The sequence below is a fragment of the Piliocolobus tephrosceles genome, chromosome 16 (assembly GCF_002776525.5).
Source record: "Piliocolobus tephrosceles isolate RC106 chromosome 16, ASM277652v3, whole genome shotgun sequence".
Classification (NCBI taxonomy): Eukaryota; Metazoa; Chordata; class Mammalia; order Primates; family Cercopithecidae; genus Piliocolobus; species Piliocolobus tephrosceles.
The window spans coordinates 44,384,250-44,403,279 of NC_045449.1; the positions used below are offsets into that span (position 1 = coordinate 44,384,250).

The window sequence follows — 19,030 nt, forward strand, 5'->3', positions numbered from 1 at the left end:
GATGTCCCCAGTGCGTCATGTGGTGGTCACAGGGCGCTGCAGTGTGCGTGTGTACGCGTGCACGTGTGGGTCCCCTCCCCCAGGGATGCAGCCAGGCCAGTCTCATTCAGTCTCCTCTTTACTGTGAGTGTGGGTGTCACTGTCACTGCCACAGCCACTGGGAGGGACACACAGCTTTAACCCCCGTGTGCTTAGGGGAAGGGTGGGGGCATTCAGGGTTATAAAACTAACTATATACACAGAGGGTCCTAGGGAGAAAGCCACCCTGAGCACACGTGTCTGGGCACAGTGGGGGCTGGGGGCTGGAACTCAGGCAGGATGGACAGGGCTTGTGGAGGGGTGGATGGGCATGAGCACGTGAGGACATGCTGGGAGGGTTGGGAGGTGGCACAGACATTGCCAAGGCTGCTGCAGGGCCTCAAGCAGCTTGGCTGGGTGGCAAGCTCTGGGTCTAACAAGGTTCCTCCACTTTAGGGTTGGGCCCTGTGAGAGCCACCCCCTCTGCCACCGACCTTTAAGTCCCGAGTGGAGAGAGAGGCTGCAGGACCAGCCTCATTCCCCACTCACGGGTGTAACCCCTTTCTTCACTCAGTCCCCAGGTCTGGAGGGCACCCAGCCTCTTCAACAGGCCAAGGCCAGGGTGCCTCCGTGGGCTGGGGGAGTAAGGCAAGCGGAGCATCCACTTGGAAGGCCTGGGCTGTGGAGGGTGCTGAGGGGGACCCAGTACCCCTGGCAGAAAAGTGACAGCCCTGGTCTCAGAGAGGAGGACTGCCATGGGAAAATGTCTCTGGGACACCCCATCAGGGTGGAGACATCCCCAACCCTCAGGCATCGCCCACAGAGATGGGGAGGCCACCCAGGGGTCTCCACGGAGATGGACTGGCACTTAGGGACCATCACAGACCTATCACCGCAGTGACTTCCATAGAGACAGAGCCTGGTCATCAGGGAGAATCACCCCCTGCTCCCCCAGGAGGATGGTGAGGGGCACGGCGGTGGCGGGGCCCAGAGGCCGCAGTCCGTCCTCTCAGGTGCAGATGAGTGGCGGCCCTTAGCTGATGCGGTACGTGGACGTGTTCTTGGGCTCCGTGCTGGGCACACACCAGTCGCCGGCCTCCTGGATGGTCTGGTAGTGGCGCCAGGCTGACTTGTTGTAGACAGGCAGGCGCTCCACCGAGTCCGTGGACAGGGCCTGGGGAGTGCCAGGGTCAGCCCTCCTACCTCCCTGTGCCTTGTCCACTCCTCAGCAAACTACCCCACCCCAGCTCAGTGGCAACCCAGCTGCCAGACACGGGGCCCTGCAAAGACCCACGAAAGGGTGGTCCCTCCTGTGTCCCCCTCCTGCCCATTCAAGAAAGCGGCTCCCTCTAACGGAGGGAGGGAGAGGGAGGGGGAGGAGGCAGGGCTGTGTGACCCTGAGCAAGTCACCGACTCCGGGCCTCAGTCTTCTCCTCTGAGCGAAATGGCAAGATCTAGGGTGTCCCCTTCCTTCTGGGTCTAACAAGTCAAGGGTTCCCAGCCCAGGGGTCTTAATCATAGACCACAGACTCCCCTAAATTCCCTGACAAGCTGTGCATGTCTGGGGGTTGAGGGTTCTTCAGGTTGAGGAACTGTAGCTTTGCTTGGATTCTGAGTCTGGGGCCAGGGAAGGATTCGGGGGTGGAAAGGAAGGCTCACAGCTGGCCAAGCCTGCCCAGGTCCCATCAGCAAACCTCTTCTCCAGCTGGGCTCTGCGGGAAGGGCCCTCACCTTGAGATAGATGACAGCATCGGTCCCAAAGCCTTCCATGGAGAAGAGCTGCAGGTCTCCCTGGAAGTACTTGGCGTAGAGGCGGGAAATGGGGAGCCCGTAACCAAAACCAGCCTGCAGCGGGGCAGGAAGGCAGTGAGGATGAGGAGGCTGGCAGGGGCCTCCTGGAGCTGCAGGGACTGACGCAGGGAGGGAAGGGTATGGAGCTGGAGTCACATGGCGGGGGTCCCAGAGCTGGAGTGGGGAGGGGACATGCGGGAGGGGACACTGAGGCAAGAAGTGGGTGTGGGGTGAATGAGGGAATCATAAATGTGGGAGGGAGGCTTGGGCAGGGAGAGGAGTTCCGCTTAAGGGCCAGGAGGTCAGAGCAGGCCCCACGGCTCCTTTGAGTCTCAAGTTCTCTAACAGGGAGGTGCTGACAAGTTGGACAATACTTGAGAAAGGTAGAAATTGGGGGTTTGGGAGCTACAGAGAAGAGGGAAGATGGGGGAAAGCTGACAGAGAGACATCTGACGCAGGTGAGATGTGTGCAGACTGGGGAGATGCGGGAGGCGCGGGGCCCAGATTCAAGACAGGTGACTGTCACAGACGGGCACACAGGAGCTGAGTGAGCAAGGGAAGTGAGTGAGGAGGAGAGAAGCCTCCCTCAGGAGGCAGGAGGAGCTGGGGTGAAGCCATCTCACCAACGGCGTCCCCCCGGTGCCAGGCTGGGGGGTGGGTGCTGTGGAGTACATGTAGCTGAAGAGTCGCTCAATCTTCCTCAAGGGAACACCCCCACCTCGGTCACTCATCTGGGAGAGGTGGGACGTGTCAGGGATTCTCTACAGCTCAGTTTCCCCACCCTGCCCAGTACCCTGACCTTCTCATGGTCTTCCCCACCCCCAGGATCTGCCCACCATGTAGGAGAAAAGAAGAGCCCGTCTCCTGGCAGGAGGGAAGCCCCTACTACTGCTCCCTGGTCCCCAAGGTCAAAGGGTCACATACCTTGATGGACAGATCTTCCTCGCCCAAGGCCACCATGACCTTGATGGGTGGGAGAATGAGGCTGGACTCATGGCTTTCCACAGTCGCCCGCATGGCATTCTGCAGAGGGGCAGAGGTAAGAGAAGCATGGGAGAAGCCAGCCCTACCCACGCTCCCCGCAAAGCACCGGCTCCCAGCCTCCTCACCTTGAAGAGCTCAAAGAGCATGTGGTAGAGGTGGGAGGGGACGTAGACCATGTGAATCGGCTGTTTGGAGTTGGCTGCTGCAGGGCAAGTCAAGATCAAGGGTCAGGAAACTGTCAGGAGGTCACTGCTCAACCACCTTACCCAAAGGAGGCACCCCTCCCACAAGGTTCTAACTGAGTACATGGCTACCCAGCGAGAGACTAAATCCCCAGCCTCCCTTGAGCTGCGGTAGCCGGTGACTCGTGGAAGTGATGCATTCAATTCTTGGGCCCTGCTTTCCACACCCTTGTTCTCTTCCTCCAGGCTAGAACTGAATCAGGGGTAGGGAGTCAGCCCTGACCTCCCCAGATAGAGGCTGGCGAGAAGGAAACCGCTCTCTTAAGTAAGCCACTGGTATTGGGGTTCTAGGAAAGCAGCCAAGCTGATACACCATCTAACATGCCCCTCCTCCCCATCCCTGTTGAGTTACCCCATTTTATTTCCTTCCTGTCACTCGTCATGATCTGAGATGGTCTTGTTTATTTACTTGTTAACCTGCTGAAGGCCCCATTCCCCAGTCTTCACAGTACCAAAAAATGTAAGCTGCATGAGAACAGTGACCATTTCTGTCTTGTTTACTCTTTCATTCATTCATTCATTCACTCAATTGCTTATTTGCTTGAGATGAAGTCTCGCTCTGTCACCCAGGCTGGAGTGCATTGGTATGATCTCAGCTCACTGCCGTCTCAGCCTCCCGGGTTCAAGTGATTCTCCCGTCTCAGCCTCCCAAGTAGCTGGGATTATAAGCATGTGCCATCATGCCCGGCTAATTTTTATATTTTTAGTAGAGACAGGGTTTCACCATATTGCCCAGGCTGGTCTCAAACTCCTGACCTCAAGTGATTGGGCTGCCTTGGCCTCCCAAAGTGCTGAGATTACAGATGTGAACCACTGTGCCCAGTCCAAATATTTATCAAATGAATTAATAATACAGTAATAACTCTGCTTCCCCCCTGTCTAGAAAACAGTCCATCTCCTCACTCCCCATCTCACCTTGCCCTGCTGTGTCCCCAGCCCCGAGACAGACACACACACAGCCCCGCTCACTCACCATTGATCTCCTGGATCTCCAGGTCAGGCGAGGCCATGTAATACTTGTCACACAGGAGCTTAGCCATGTCGTAGGCATCTGAGAGAAGATGGGGTCATTCAGGGCATGGGTGGCCCACCCAGCAGGCAGTCCTCTTGATATTGACACTGGGGACCACCAGCATTAAACCCATAGCACCCCTTACTGAGGAACGAGACACACTCTGGCCAGGTAAGCTTGGAGGGGTCCCTGGGACTCCTCTGCGGGCCAGGCACCGTGGGAATGGCTCACCTTTGACCACCTCAGAGACGTTGCAGTTGGGGTCAATGCTGCCAATGTGTTTGGGATGGGCTGGGTTGGTACTGCCGTCAAAGATGAGGGCTGCAGGCAGGAAGGGACGGTGCTGTTGGCTGGGCTGCAGTCTGTCCCAGCGCTCCCTCTTCCCCTGGGCTCTCCTCCTCTCTCTACTTTCACCTCCAATGCCTCTGTGGGCTTCAGTCCTAAAGCTGCTCCGCTCCCCTGCTTCTGTCCTCCCTTCCCTGACCTCTGACGCCTCCAGCCCTGGCTCAGGCCATTTCTAAACCTTTGCGTTGGACCTTTGCAAACCTGAAACAGACATCTTTTCAGAGGTCTCTCCCCACATCACATCTCCACATTGCATTTATTCTTTTCTTTGACTATAACATTCTAAGAGAACTCTGACCACCTTGCTTTGGAAATTATTTGAGCATGAGGAACTTGTTTCACTTATGACTGGCTACAACTTCTCAAAAATCATAGTGAATCTTCCTGGAATAAGAAACTCTAAACAACAAATTGTTTTTGAACATAATGAGAGTTTTTATGAATACTAAATTAAACATTCTTTTAAAGATGTGACATAATTTTACATTTTGCAAACATTGAAAACAAAACGTTTTTGAAATGGAAAATGAATGAGGAAGAAAAATTTTATTTTTCCATGTCGGAGCCATTAACTCCAAAGTTACTGGAATAACTACTCAAATACTCCTTCTGTGGGGTTCTGAAGAGTGGCCTAGGTCCCCTCAGCAGCCCGGCCCTGGGCCCCAGCACCGCCCCCCACGCCCCGCCGCCGTGGCCGGCACCCACTGTGCTGGTTGATGAGCATGCGGATGGAGATGCGGCTGAGGTAGAAGCGGTCCAGGAAGTACTGGATGTTCTGGTTGGAGACAGGGTCATCACCATAGGTGTCCTTGTACTCAAGCACGCCTTGTGCCATGGTGGGCACCACGTCGTTGTGCCGGTTCCGGATGGTGACCAGGGCATCAGTGAACCTGTGGGGCAGGGCAGGTGTTCACATGGTACACCCCCAGACTCCCCTCCGTTTCTGAGTCCCCTCTTCACGGTGTCTTCACCTGCTCCACCCTTCCCAATCTGAGGGACTCCCAATGCCCTCCCTGCTCCTCCCAAAGCCCACTTTGATTTTTTAGCTACCTGCCGGCAGGCTTCCCACTTGAAAACCCAGAGTTCTCATCCTCCCCAGGGCAGGGCCTGGGTCTTGCCCACTGGGCTCAGGGAACAGTGAGAATGGAGTCCACGTCTCTCCTATCAAACTTGGGGCTCCCTGAAGCACAGTCTGTCTCCCGTCTCAGACTGGATGTTCCTGAGGGCAGGCATCTTTTCTTCCATCCTGCTGCACTTCTGCCCCAGGGGCTGCAACCCCAGATGCCCCTGGCCAACACCTGCCTTCCTGCCCCACACCTGCCTTCCTGCCCCACCCAGGGCCCCCACTCACTGGCTCAGGGTGCGATGGTCCTCGGGGTCCTTGTCCAGGAACTCCATTATGTCCAGGAGGCTCTGGACATACCTGTGCGGGGGCGGGAGGGGACACAGCCTCAGCTTCAGGCGGCTAGCCCCTCCTCACCCATTTCAGCTGGGCCTCGCTCTTGTCCTGCTCCTACGCGGGCCCCACACAGAGCTGCCCACAAGCCGCCTCACTATTTTTCTCCATCCATTTCATTTGTATGTGAGTCTCCCTGACAACCCAGTTATGCAAGAAAACTTCAAATGTGCTGGTCCCCCGTTTAGCACCTGTGCTTTGGAATCCTAGAATAGTCCTCTCAGAAGGGTTTGGAGATGATCCCGTCCAAGAGGTCTCACAGATCAGGAGACTGAGGCTGAGATGGGGCGGGGAGACTGGACCTAGCACCTGCAGTGGGGGAAGGCAGGGAGGTGCATCGACTTCTCTGAACCCCAGCGTGGAAACGGCTCCTAATGTTTCTCCCCCCGGGGCACTGTTGCATCCAGTGGGACACAATGGCAGAGGGGCCGGCACAGGGGCTCCCAGAATGACCCCTGAGCTGGGGTGCTCTGGGCCAGGCACCTGCCTAGACAATTGGATTCTAAAATGGCAGGTGGGAAGGACCCAAAGGTGGGGTAGGTATGCCTGGCTCTGTCCCAGGTGGGGCTGGGGCCCATACAGAGTCCAGAGAAGCTCACTCTACGGCAAAAGGCCAGGTAGGAGTAGGTGATGCCCTGCCGCCCCTCCCATCTACAGGCCTGATGGGGAGGCCACTTTTCCCTGGGCTACGAGAAGAGCTTGATGCTCTAAAAGAAGTATCAAGAACCCCTGAACTCAGCCAGGTGTGGTGGCTCACACCTGTAATCCCAGCACTCTGGGAGGCGGAGGCGGGTGAATCACCTGAGGTCAGAAGTTGGAGACTAGCCTGGTCAACATGGCGAAAACCTGTTTCTACTAAAAATGCAAAAATTAGCCAGTCGTGGTGGTGCATGCCTGCAATCCCAGCTACTCAGGAGGCTGAGGTAGGAGAACTGCTTGAACTTGGGAGGCAAAGGCTGCAGTGAGCCGAGATGGCACCACTGCACTCCAGCCTGGGCAACAGAGAGAGACTCTGTCCCCCCAAAAAAAGAAGCCCTGAACTCAGGGACAGCAGCAGGCCTCCTTCTGCAAGGGAGTCAGGCCCACCTGTGGTGGCAGATGGTACCAAGCTGGAGCCACTGTGCCTCATGCCCTGGGGAGCCATGACCTGTTTCCCTGCTAACATGCCCAGTCTGTGGCTTGTTCCTTTGGGGAGGGCAGGAAGAGCCTCTCTCTGGCAGAAACACTTATAACCAGGAGGAAGGGGGGGCTGCCTAGAGCCCTGCAGTGGCAAGGGCCCCAGGGGCCCAACAGTGTTTCTAGAAAAGGCCCCACCACACGAGGACTCATTCCCACGTCCACAGTGCTCTGACCTTCACTGTCACCTGTAACAGGTACGACAGGCAGGAATCAGTTTCACACACAGCCTCCCCCAGGGAGGCGTGAGAGGCCCCATAGCTAGTAAGTGGGATGAGGAAGTCCCGAGTCTCCAGCGCTCTTGCCACCCCAGGGTGCTGATTCCGCTCGACTCTCACCTCCACGCTTCTGTTCACACAGTGCCCTCTGCACTGTGAATGCCCTGCTAGGAATGCCCTTCCCCTTAAAACCTAGCGTCTGCTGCTCTTCTCGCTCTTGCCTGGCAGAGGAGAGAGTGAAAGAACGAGCTCTGGACCCAGAACTGGCTCTTTAAGCACTTGGAGCTGTGTGGCCCTGGGTAAGTCAAGGAGCGTCTGTGGCCTGAGTTTGCTCGTTAGGAAAATGGGGATTGTGATATGTATTTACTGCTTTGTGGTGAGAATTCCATGTGACGATTAGCACAGTGCCTAGCACATAGTGAGCACTCTCTAAATGCTTGCTCTTATTATGGCTGGTGGCTCAAACATCGTCGACAGCTGCGTGCATCCTCTGAGCCCCTAGGCGGCATCTGATACTCTCTCACTGCTTGTAGGCTCTGAATCGCAGCATGTTTGAGCCCCTATGCCCTGGAGACCTGCCCCACTGCCACAGGAAGGGGGCTGTCTCGGGCCCAGAGCTCACTGCCCACCCCTCCCTACCCAGAGCTCTGCACAGAGCCGGAGAGGAGGAGCTGTGGCTGCTGATGGCGCTGGGGGCCCTGACAACAGAAAAGATCAGCCTTCCTCTCAGCCCCCATCACCATCCGTGCCACCCCACCCAGCAGACGATCAGGCTGGCACTCCTAAGACCTGTCTCCCTGGAGAATAACATAGCGACCACTAACGCCCACCTGTGCCAAGTCCCACACAGGGTCTCTCATCTGCCAACAGCCTTGATGAACACAAGGTATTTCCCTTTTTTTGCAGACGAGACCTGCACTAAGAGGTTAGGTGATATGCCCCAGGCCACACAGTAAGCAGCAGGCTGGGATTCAAACCCAGCTCTCGCAGACTCCAAGTCTACACCACGTGGCCAACAGCCGACACTGGCCCTGACAGTGATGCCGCTGCTGATGGTGATGGTGGCATTTACTGGGTACCGATGGCCAGGTCCACCCTGTGCTTCCCTCCTGCCCCACTTTCACCTCCGCAAGAACCCCGGAGGTAGGCACTACTGCTGGACCCATTTTACAGATGAGGAAGTTAACACGCAGAGCTGAGATTCTCTCTCCCAGGCCCACGTGGCTCCAAATCCCTTGCTCCCTAAATGCACCCAGGATAGACCTTCATGCTCACATGATTCTTAGGGGAGAGAGGGCCTGCATGCAGGCAGTGCTAGGGGCAGGTGGGGAGAGGAGGGAGAGGAGACTCACTGCAGAGTGGGGCCTGGGACCCCTTCCCAGGGGGCAGGTGGGGATGAAGCAGGTGGGAGCTGGGAGGCTAAGTAAGCCACTTCCTGACTGTGCTGGTCGGTGGGTGGGGGTGGACACAGTCAAAGTCCCAGTCTCACTTAGGAAGAGTGCCCCAGCTGCTGGCACCACCCCTTTTGTGGCTGCTCAACAACCCTAGAGGGCAGAAATGGGACCTGGTCATGTGGCCACTGAAGTGGAGTAAAGGGCACCGGCATGGAGTGACAGTGGACAGTGCCTGCCAGCCACTCTCACAGGGCCAGGGCTCCTCCAGGGCAGGGGGCCCGGGCTACTCTTGAAATGGAGGGGAGAGGATGAGGATTTTCCCAGAGGTCCCTGGCCTTGCCCTGAAGCCCCTTAGGGGCCTGGTACACCAAATGTCACCCTTGGGCCGGTTCTTGGTCCTAAGAAGAGAGATTGGGGATGAGTGGTGTTGGCCTCTGGGCTGCCCACCCCTTGCAGGCCAGAGAGAATATATAAGGGAGGCCTGAAAGCAGTGGTGCAGTGACAGACAGGCACCAACAGACGGGAGAGGCACTGCCCCCACCCCTCCCCGGGCCGGCAGGGAGGCTGGGGTCTTTGGGCCTGCTGACCTCTACAGTAATCAAGGCCTCCAGGAGTCCCTTGGTGAGATTCGGAGCTCCCAAGCCCAGCCCAAGGTAATGTGGAGGTCCACCCAAACCCTGCTTTCCAGGGCTCCGGAGCCAGTCTAGAGCCCCAGGATTGGGAAGGAGAAGGTGTGGGATGCATGCAGAAGCGAGGGGGCTTGCTGAGAGTGTGGGGCTGAGAGTGGGCGGTGGGGGCGGAGGCAGAGGGTAAGCGAGTGTGGGAGGAGGGCCCTGCAGCCCCGTGTGGGAGCACAGGGGGTGCTGAGCCAGCAGGGGAGCGTGTGTAATTGTGTGCATGTGGCACGTGCGTGCCTGTGGGTGTGTGTGAGGGTGTGCCCTGTGCATTCATATCCACAGCCGCTGGTGAGCAGGGTGTGAACAAGGCAAAGGCTGGGGAGGGGTGCTCGCTGCACCTGGGGGAGAGGTGGCGGTGTCCTGCCTCCAGAGCCTCTGAGCCACACAGGTTTGGGTTCCGCTGCTGATTGCGCCCTAAAGAGGCCACCGAGTCCCTCAGGTCCCCATCTGCAAAATGGGGTTCACGGGAATAAGCACCTCGTGGGCCTGGGTGTACGGAAAAGGACATGATGCCTCGAGTACATGCGTAGTAAGGGGTTGGTTCTGCTCCGGCCATGCAAGGAGCAGCTGACAGATTCGCAGAGCTCATCTGGCTTTAGCAGGTCCTGGGCACCCAAGCCACACCCTCTGTGTGGGGTCCACACACCTTGCTGACAAGCAAGGGAGGTTTGTGCGAAGGTGCCGGCCATATCGCCTCCCACCTACAGCCCCCACAAATATCCTGTTAGTGATAGCAGTGAGTCATTGTCATTTGATTCTGCTCGGCGGCTCTTGCTTCACCCTGCATTTTCTGGAAGCCCATCCCCACGACGCCATGCCTGGAGAGGAGCCGGGCTTGTCCCTTTCGGTCTCTAACAACACCAGCTGTCAACAATTCTGTAAAGTGAGTTCTGCTCTCCCACAGACTTGCACCATGAACTTGGAAATCTGACTCCACATCACCGCCCAGAACGCAGGCTCCCTTCTTTCCCTTCAAGAATCCAGTCTCCATATAACAGCTGGGTTCGAATCCCAACTCCACCATCTACTCACTGAGTGATCTCAGATAAGTTTTCTTCACCTCTCTGAACCTCAGTTTCTCATCTAGAAAATGGGATGATAGCAAGGACTACCTCGTAAGGTTGTAAAGATGAAATGACTTAATATGTGTAGACACTTAGGACAGCTCCTGGGACACAGCCAGCCTTTGGAGGTGTTTGCTTTTGTTATTGTCATAATTTATGACTACCTTGCCCAAGAAACCACACCACAATTACATCGTCTGTGGGCCGGAGGTGTTGCTGTCCGGCAGGCTGGGGACGTGGCTTGTGTTGGTGGAGTTCTGCACACTCTTCACATCTAGCACTGGCCTTTGGCCCTTACAAACACAATGGGTCCCCATTTTACAGATGAGGAAGCTGAGGCTCAGAGATGCCACATGGCTTGCCCAGGATGAAGCTTCAGAGTCACGCATGCTGAGGCCAAACCTGGGACTTTCCCTCCCTGTCCAGTCTCCACCAAAACAGGGCCCACTATCGCAAGTCTGTCCAGTTGAAATAATGTATCAGGGTTATTTAGAACCAGGAATTCTCAGCTTGCCCACAGTGACTCTGCCTAGAACCTCTCCCCAGCAGAGTAGAAACTCCACTTCTATGACCACAGATGAACCATGACCACTAATAACTGCATCTGCTGAGGGCTCTTGTATTTTCCAGAAAAGAGGGTTTGCTCCTTACTCATCAGACTCAGGCTAGAGGCCCTCTTGCCAAGCTTCCTGGTAAAGTCTCCCTTTCTCCTCTCAGGCACCTAGAACCTGCCCACCTCCATCGTTCGAGCTGGCAGGCTGTTTCTCCTGGAGAAAGAGGTCTCCACTCTCTCACAGGCAGCCACCACAACCCTGTCGGGAAGTCCTTCTTGTCCTCACACCGCAGTCTCTCTTGCTGCAGCCAATGCTCATTCTCTCTGGAAACATTCTTGGCAGGCTGTCTCTTCAGTGTGTTGGGATGCTTTAGCAATCCCTCGGCCTGCTCTCCTCTAAGCTGAATCTTTCATTGAGGAAGTGTTCTCTCTTGTCTAACTTCATTCCCTCCCACTGTTACTTGACATTACTTGCAAGCTTTGTGGAAGAATGTCAGGCCAACCCCTTATCTGCGTCACTGATTTTTCAGGAAGGGACTCTGCAGGGGCCCCTGGGGGAGTCATGGGAAGATTAGCAGCCCTGTGCCCTCCTCCTGCATCCCTCAGCTCTCCCAGGAACGCGGTGTCCAGGGAGGGGCCTGAGAAGTTCTGCCCTGAAGTCAGGGACCAGGTGGCGAGGCAGCCAGGTCGGGCAGCCGGATAGAGCCAGAGGAGGGCCAGGGAGAACAGATGGTACCTTCTGTCTCCTCCCACCACTCCACACCACCCACGGTGGGAAGTGTTGGTTGGCTCAGAGGTCCTGGACCTCCGAGAGGCAGCGCACAGCAAGGGGTGACCTGGTTGGGTTCCATGAAAATCAGGCTCTGTGCCTCATTCCTCCGCCCCTTCTTCACAGCCCACACTAACAGCACAATCTCCAGAAAGTCAGTTCCCAGCTACATTAGCCAGGCCCCTTCCTGTCTCCACACCTTTGCCCAGCCTATTCCTTTAGCCTGGTATGCTCTTCCCTTCCCTGTAGCTGCTCTAAGCTTGCCTAGGTACCCTGTAAGGTCCAGTGACAAGTCACCTCCTCTGCATGTCCATGGCAACTGCCCACAACGTGTCACTCAACCAACATTCATGGTGTATCCACTACACTCCTGGCCTTGTGTGTACAATGCTGCCCCTCACCATACCTCATTTAATTATAATAGGCCCCATATCCACAGGTCCGTGCATAGAAAACAGTGCTGGAAAGGCACCACCACATCTGATGAAACTGAACTGTGTTCGGTTAGCGGGTGGAGGGGAGTGGTTGGCAATTTCTTCTACCTACTATTTTGCATTTTCCAAGTGTCAAGTGACCCTGTTATACTTCCACAATAAGGGAAAAGTATCAATGTTCTTTTAAAATAATGTTCGGATTCCTAATTTAAACAAAACGAACTCTTCGGCAGCTCCCTGCTCCTAGCACTATGCTGGACTCAAGTTCACCCTGCCTGTGTATTATTTTTCCCTCCAGATCACAGGCCCCCGAGGGCAGCTGCTGTGACTTCGCATGGCTTTAGGCTCGGAGTACATGTGGGCACGTGCTCCTGAGTCTACAAGGAAATCACAGCCATATCATACTGCAGGTCCAGAAGAACCCACAGAAGATTTCCGCACGGGTGCCACCAAAGTCAATGAGGATTAGCTATTTACATGCCCAGTGAGAAGGGACACCTTTGTTTATTCTTCATGTGACTGGCCTTTGGCTAATTTCATCCAGTTACTTAACTTGAGTTCTTGAGTGAAGTCTGCTGAGCCTTTCCCTCTGTTCCTGCTGCAGTGCGCAATAAACTTTTGGTCTTTGCCCCTCCAAAGCTCTGCGGGAAGGTACTGTGCCATCCCTGCGTGTATCTGAGTATTTTCCAACATCCAAAACAGTCTGTCTTGCAGCTTGCGTTAATAGTTGATTTGAAAACTTGCTTCTTGTTTCTGTTTCCCAAAAAGTTACCCCCAAATAAATACTGCCTAACAGCTACTGGAGTTCCAGCACTGGGCTGGTGGCTAACGCTGACATCAGCCTAACTTGGGGTTTTGGCTGTGAAAACCATGTTTTCCTGGGTGGATCCTGGGTTTCCAAAGAAAGGTGGGTGGTAAGAAGAGGGCTAGACATGGAGACTAGGAGCTTGACCTCAGTCCTACTTTGGGCTCAGATTCCCATGTGACCCTAGGCAACTCCAAGCTCTTGGGGCTTTGGTGTCTCCTGTCTGTCCCCACCCCACCCTCAAGGCTGCTAAAAGCTTGGAGACTCCATCCCTGAGCCTAGGGACACTGGCGACAGAGTGGGAGGTGCAGGGACTGAGCCAGGGGTCTCACCAGCTCTGCACCAGCTGCACAGAGGGTGTGCTCAGCACCCGGTCGGGAAGCAGGTTGATCTCCTTCATGATGTTGGCCAGGCGCACAGGCAGCTCCTGCCTGAGGAAGGTGAAGGAGGTTTTCTCACAGGCATTGCTGGATCCTGGCAGGGGAAAGAGACGTGAACCACAGAGCCACAAACTATGAAAGCCAAAGGATGTCTCGGCCAGGTCAGCTAAACCCTTCATTAACTGGGGGTTCAGAGAGCAAGTGACCTCCCCAGGAGCACACAGCAAGGCTCCCCATCCCCTGCAGGGCTCAAACACCTACACCCTGTGCCTAACACTTCAGGGGGTGGCATCCGCTCCTCACGCCCAGCTGAGCTCTGCTTGCCTTTAACCACAGTGGACAGGGCCACTGCTGCGCCCATTTGGAAATGCCTCTGGCCTCAGTCACCTCACTTCTCTTTCCTTCCCTCCCAGCATACTCACTTTGAGGGGCTGATCCTAGAGGCAAAGGAGCCTGGGAAACCCATCCCTACCTAGGACCGGGCTCTGGCTGAGGGGGACTGTGGTCAGACCACCACTGCAGTGTCCCCATATTGTCTATGGCCAGCCCACCTCACCCAGCCTGGCCTGAATGCCCATGTGGGGCTGCTGTGACTTAATGCCCATCCATGAGGCAAATGGGCCCAAGAACAGGAGTCCAAATGCCACGGTCCTTGTCTGGCATCAAGATGGAGAGGGTGGGGGCCCAAATAAGGCCTTGGCCCAGGGTCAGAGGCCCTGGGTTGCAGTCCATCAGGCTCTGCTTGCAACTCTGTCACCCAGGCCATGCCATCATCCTTTTGAAGGTCTCAGTTTCTCCCATAAAACTACAAGTTGACCAAACTGTACTGTGAGCCCCCAACAGCTGTGGTGTTTCTGTAATTAGGGTGCCGTTTGTGGGGACAGCGGCCGGGGGCTAGGAGTGGGCCCAGGAGGCTTTCCTACATGGGGGAGGCTCAAGACTCAGACAGGGCAGGGGTGCAGGCAGACGAGTCCTGAGGAACAGGTGCCCTATGTCTCAGCTGCTACCTCCCTGCTCCCGTCCCACCATTGACGCAGCTGCACCCCAAGCCAGGCACTATCAACTCAACTCTTGAGAAACTGCTCCCCACCCGCAGTTCCCAGCTGGCACCACGGAAATACCACGTAGACAGACAGGGCCCACACAATGCCCGTTTCAGCTGCCGCATTGGCACAGCCTCCCTCCTGCCCCAGGGCCACCCCCAGAATGCTGGTAGTGGGCGATCCCGACCTAGCAACCCTGGGGCAGCCAAGGGAGGTATAGGCGACTTGACTCTGCATCATGGTGCCTGGGGCCCCTGCCCAGCTCGGGAGAGGCCGCCAGGCCGGAACAGATTTGATCTTCAAGTGTCCTTGCCTACTGGGGCAGCTAGGGTCCAGCTCCTTCTGTGGGTGGATACCTACCAATCAGGGCACTCTCTCCCGCTGGCATCTTCTGAAAGAGCCCCCTTTCCCAACTGCCCCTGGCTTAATCTCACCCACTGCCCAGGGGTGTCTGACCCTTCGTGCCCAGTCCAGGTCTCTCTCCAGACGGCTGCACTTCTCAACCCTGCCTCCTCACTCCCACCAACAGACCCCCGGTTTCCTCTGGTGGGAGGAGGGGCTCCTACTCCTCCAGTCATGAGGACAACTCCCATTAACCTTTTAGCGTCTGGATACCACCCTATTCCCTTCCTGTAGTAACATCACGGCTTCACTGCCCCTTACTCTTCAAGACCCCTCATGAAGCCGAGGAAGAAACCTCGGGACCGTCCTTATAAGTGCCCCCCCATTCCCATCAACAGCCCAGTCGAGAGGCCCCAGCCGATCCCTCCTTCCCCATTAACTCTTTCCTGCCTATACCCTTCCAAATAACCCTTCTCTGTCACTCGGGGCCTTTCTTCTCCTCCGTCCCCCAGGCCCCCGGCTGCCCCTCCCAGCGCCCCGCGGGCCTCCGCTGCCAGCCGCCTCCCGCCCACTCCGTACCGAAGTCCAGAAACTGCTTCATGGACAGCGGGGACGGGGAGAACTTGCTGAAGTGCTCTATGTACTTGGGCGCCCCTGCTAGGGACGCATTCTTGAGCAGCGCCCAGACCCAGCGCATGGCTGCGGCGGCCGCGACTCGGGTTGTGGTCCCTGCGCGGGCAGCGCTCGCGCACCGTTCGGCCCAGCGACGCGATTCGGCCGCCGCCTCCCTACCCTTGCCCTGGCGAGCACTCCAAGGTCCAGCCAATCGGCTCGTCGTGGCGCCTCGACGTCGCCAATGGCCACTCACAAACAACTCTGGCAGAACCAATAGCTTTCCGCCCCGGCACGTGGCTTCCTTCCAGGCCCGCCCCCTTAACCCACGCTTTGCCTGAGCGGCCTGTTGTTTTGGGGAGGCTGCGCCGAGATCCCATCTCCCCTGTGTTCACGCGTCCCTTTCCTCCCGGGGGCGAAGCCGGGGTTAACCCCTTCCTTCCCAGAGCCCCGCCAGTCCTTTCGTTTCCTCTTCCACGCCTGCCTTTCCCTGGCTATCTCCTCGCATCTCCTTCACCCGCCGGCTCCTTTTAACCCTTCCTTTCCAGAATTGTCTAGGTAGCTTTCAACCAATCCCTTTCCTCCAACTCAAAGGTACCTGTTTCACCTGTCATCATCTTTACCTGCCCTCCCTTAACGGGTCTTGGGGATTCCCAGTCCGGATGACAGTGACCCAGACTGCGAATATTTGTAAAATTCGGAACCAGAGTGCAAGCCTATACGAATCTGTCCCGTATATGTGCAGCCCACCCACTTCCACAAAGATCCAAGCGGCTCAGGAAAAGGCGGAGTTTGCTTTTCCAATTGAAAAACATCCAGAGTAAAAACCGTCACGACTAGTGGCGGTGGAGGCAGCAGTTACCGTCCATGCCAGTTAACACTTTCATTTTATTATATAGCTCAACTGACCGAACATAAAGCCTTGGACATCTAGCGCGACCACCTGAGAAAGCCACCTCCTTCGCACCGGGCTTCCTTAGAGCAAGATCCCAGGAGGTGAAGTGTCTCTGGGGTGCCGGGACCCCGTCGTTCATCAGCAGCCCCGCTTCTCTTGGAGAAAACGTGATGCGCCCTCTTGTGGCCGATCGTGGGCTTAGGGCCCGACCCGCCACTCTGATGCTTGCTTTGCTCGGTGACATTAGCCTAAAATGTATTAGGCTTTATGCTGGGAACAGGGAACACAGACAGGATCAAGAAATGGCCTTTTTCCTCAATGATTTCATTTCTATGTTTCAGAGATAGCTACATAAGTAAATAATTAGCTATAACTGAATATGATTGTAATACAGACCTCACAAACCTCGCAAATGGAAGGGCCTCTTAGCTGGAAGAATAATAAGCTATATGCCAGGCACTGTCTGCAGACATTATCTCATTTAATTCTCTATTTTATTATTCTTAGCCTCATTTCATAGATAAGAAAGCCGAGACTCGGATCATTCTCAACTGCAAATCTGACCTTATTACTTCCTTGCTTACAGCCTTTCAATGGGCTATTTTTTTTTTTTTTCAGATGGAGTCTCACTCTGTCGTTCAAGCTGGAGTGCAGTGGCACAACCTTGGCTCACTGCAAACTCCTCCTCCCACGTTCAAGTGATTCTCCTGTCTCAGCCTTCCAAGTAGCTGGGATAACAGGCGTGTACTACCACACCTGGCTAATTTTTGTAATATTAGTAGAGACAGGGTTTCACCATGTTGGCCAGGCTGGTCTTGAACTCCTGAACTCAAGTGATCTGCCCGCCTCAACCTCCCAAAGTGCAGGGATTACAGGTATGAGGCACTGTGCCTGGCCATCAATGGCTCTCTTCTTCTTACCGGAGCCTTTCCAGTTGTCACACAATTGGCTTTTGCTTAATTCTCCAGATTCCTCTCTCTCCATTCCCCCACGCAGCTCCCAGCCATACCTGTCTGCTGCCTTGAACCAGCCTCTAATCTCTAAGCCACTGCAAATGCATCTCTTCTGTCTGGATCATTCTTTCTTCCCAGCTTCACCTGCCCATTCTTCAGGTCTCAGCTGCTTAGTCATCCCTTCCTCCTGGAAGCCTTCCCTGATCTTACCAAGCTGGGTCATAGGCTCCCTTCAAGGGCTCCTTAGATCTCCTGATCTTAGCAAATATTTGTAGCCTGGGTCACTGTCATCCAGACTGGGAACCCACAAGGTCCCTTAAGGGAGGACAAGGAAAGATCAGGACACATGAAACAGGTACCTTTTTGAGGAAAGGGATTGGCTGAAAGCTACCTGGACAAATCCAGGAAGGAGGGGTTAAAAGGAGCTGATGGTAGCTCTTATCAATTGAGTGAAAATTGTTTGCTGACTGATCTGTTTTCCCACTAGACTTTAAGCTCCATGAGGGCAGGGCCGGGATTGTATCTGTCTTGTTCACTGCTCTATCTCCAGCATCAGGCAGTGCTCAGCACACAGTAGGGAGGACAGGGTGAAAAAGAAGACAGGGTGAAAAAGAAGACAGGGTGAGCAGGGGAGCATACCGCAGAGATATTCCAGAGAACTACCAAACATCCAGTGGGCTAGCAATTAGGATGTGATTGATGATGCTGATGAGTGCAGTTTTCAAGTGCACAAAAGAATATATAGAATATTATGTACAAAAAACCTGGCCCTCACTTTGGGAAGCTGAGGTATGAGGATTGCTTGAGTTTGAGACCAGCCTGGGCAGCATAGCAAGATCTTGTCTCTACAAAAAATATAAAATTAACTGAGTGTGGTGGCAGGTACCTATATAGTACCAGCTACTTGGGAGGCTGAAGTAGGAAGATTGCTTGAGCCCAGGAGGTCAAGCCTGCAGTAAACCAGAGCCATGATCGTGCCATGGCACTCCAATCTGGTTGACAGAGTGAGACCCTGTCTCAAAAAAAAGAGGCCTATTTCTGTGCCTAGCAATAAATGGTAGCTATTGCTGTTACTGTCAAAATTAAAGTAACAAGGAAAAGACCATGGCCTCTCAGGCTAGGTGTAGGAGAGGGAAAGAGATTTCCCATGACCCTCACCTTAGGCTGGACTTCCACAGTGTGGGCTCTGTGGTTGGATAAGAATTCCTTCTGCAGAGCCTGCTGCAGGGTGCTAACAACAGTGGTGTGATGTGGCACATCGTAGTCAAGTTTAGTTAGGTGATGCCAAGGTAAACCGCACGCTGTCCCCTGATTCCCAAATCTCCCACTATATGTGTAACATGCGTTGGTGGGGGGACTCTCCAAGGAGCTCAGGAAACTTGGCATTGCAGAGGGTTCTTTTACAGTGGGCATTGCTACATCTCTGCCAGTTATGTTTCTTTCATAATATGTAGCTTACGCCAGTTCTGAAAATGACTTATCCTCAAGAGTGTGTGTGTGTGTGTGTGTGTGTGTGTGTATGTGTGTGGTCTTCCTCAAGCAGTGGCTGACAGGAGACTGGGGTGTCTGTGAAACTGGCCAGAGGGATGTGTAAACACCCCTGTCTTAAGCAGTAAGTGGCTGTAAGCACAAGACTGGGCCGAGTTTTGACAACCCACACGCGTTATGCCCAAAGAAGTGGATCCCAGATTCTAGAAAATAAAGTGTGGTCTCCACTCACTGGGTTCTGAGAGCCTGGCAGCTCCCGGTAGGGGCTACGGTTTTCCTGGGGAAAGTGGACATTCCATTGTCAGTCACCCTGGGAAGGGGCAAATCCAGGCACAGAAAATGAAGAGGGGGCAAGGGGCACACATGGGGTCCAGAACCC

The 19,030-nt window shown here is 55.1% G+C and overlaps 1 protein-coding gene across 2 annotated transcripts; it reads right to left on the reverse strand.

Moving 5' to 3' along the window:
• Positions 1 to 100: 100 nt before the first annotated feature.
• Positions 101 to 15,555, reverse strand: PDK2 (pyruvate dehydrogenase kinase 2). 2 transcript variants are annotated; one of them, XM_023204438.2, is made up of 11 exons: positions 15,283 to 15,555; positions 13,271 to 13,412; positions 5,744 to 5,815; positions 5,098 to 5,282; positions 4,279 to 4,368; positions 4,009 to 4,086; positions 2,919 to 2,995; positions 2,734 to 2,832; positions 2,433 to 2,540; positions 1,750 to 1,863; positions 101 to 1,192 (listed from the first exon to the last, which is right to left on the reverse strand). In XM_023204438.2, the coding sequence occupies exons 1-11, from the start codon at positions 15,398 to 15,400 to the stop codon at positions 1,052 to 1,054; spliced, it is 1,224 nt and encodes a 407-aa protein (XP_023060206.1). In that variant the 5' UTR covers positions 15,401 to 15,555; the 3' UTR covers positions 101 to 1,051. The 2 variants fall into 2 exon arrangements, with proteins under 2 accessions (XP_023060206.1, XP_023060207.1); XM_023204439.1 differs by lacking the exons at positions 13,271 to 13,412; positions 15,283 to 15,555 and adding an exon at positions 6,040 to 6,568.
• Between the last annotated feature and the right edge of the window lie 3,475 nt (positions 15,556 to 19,030).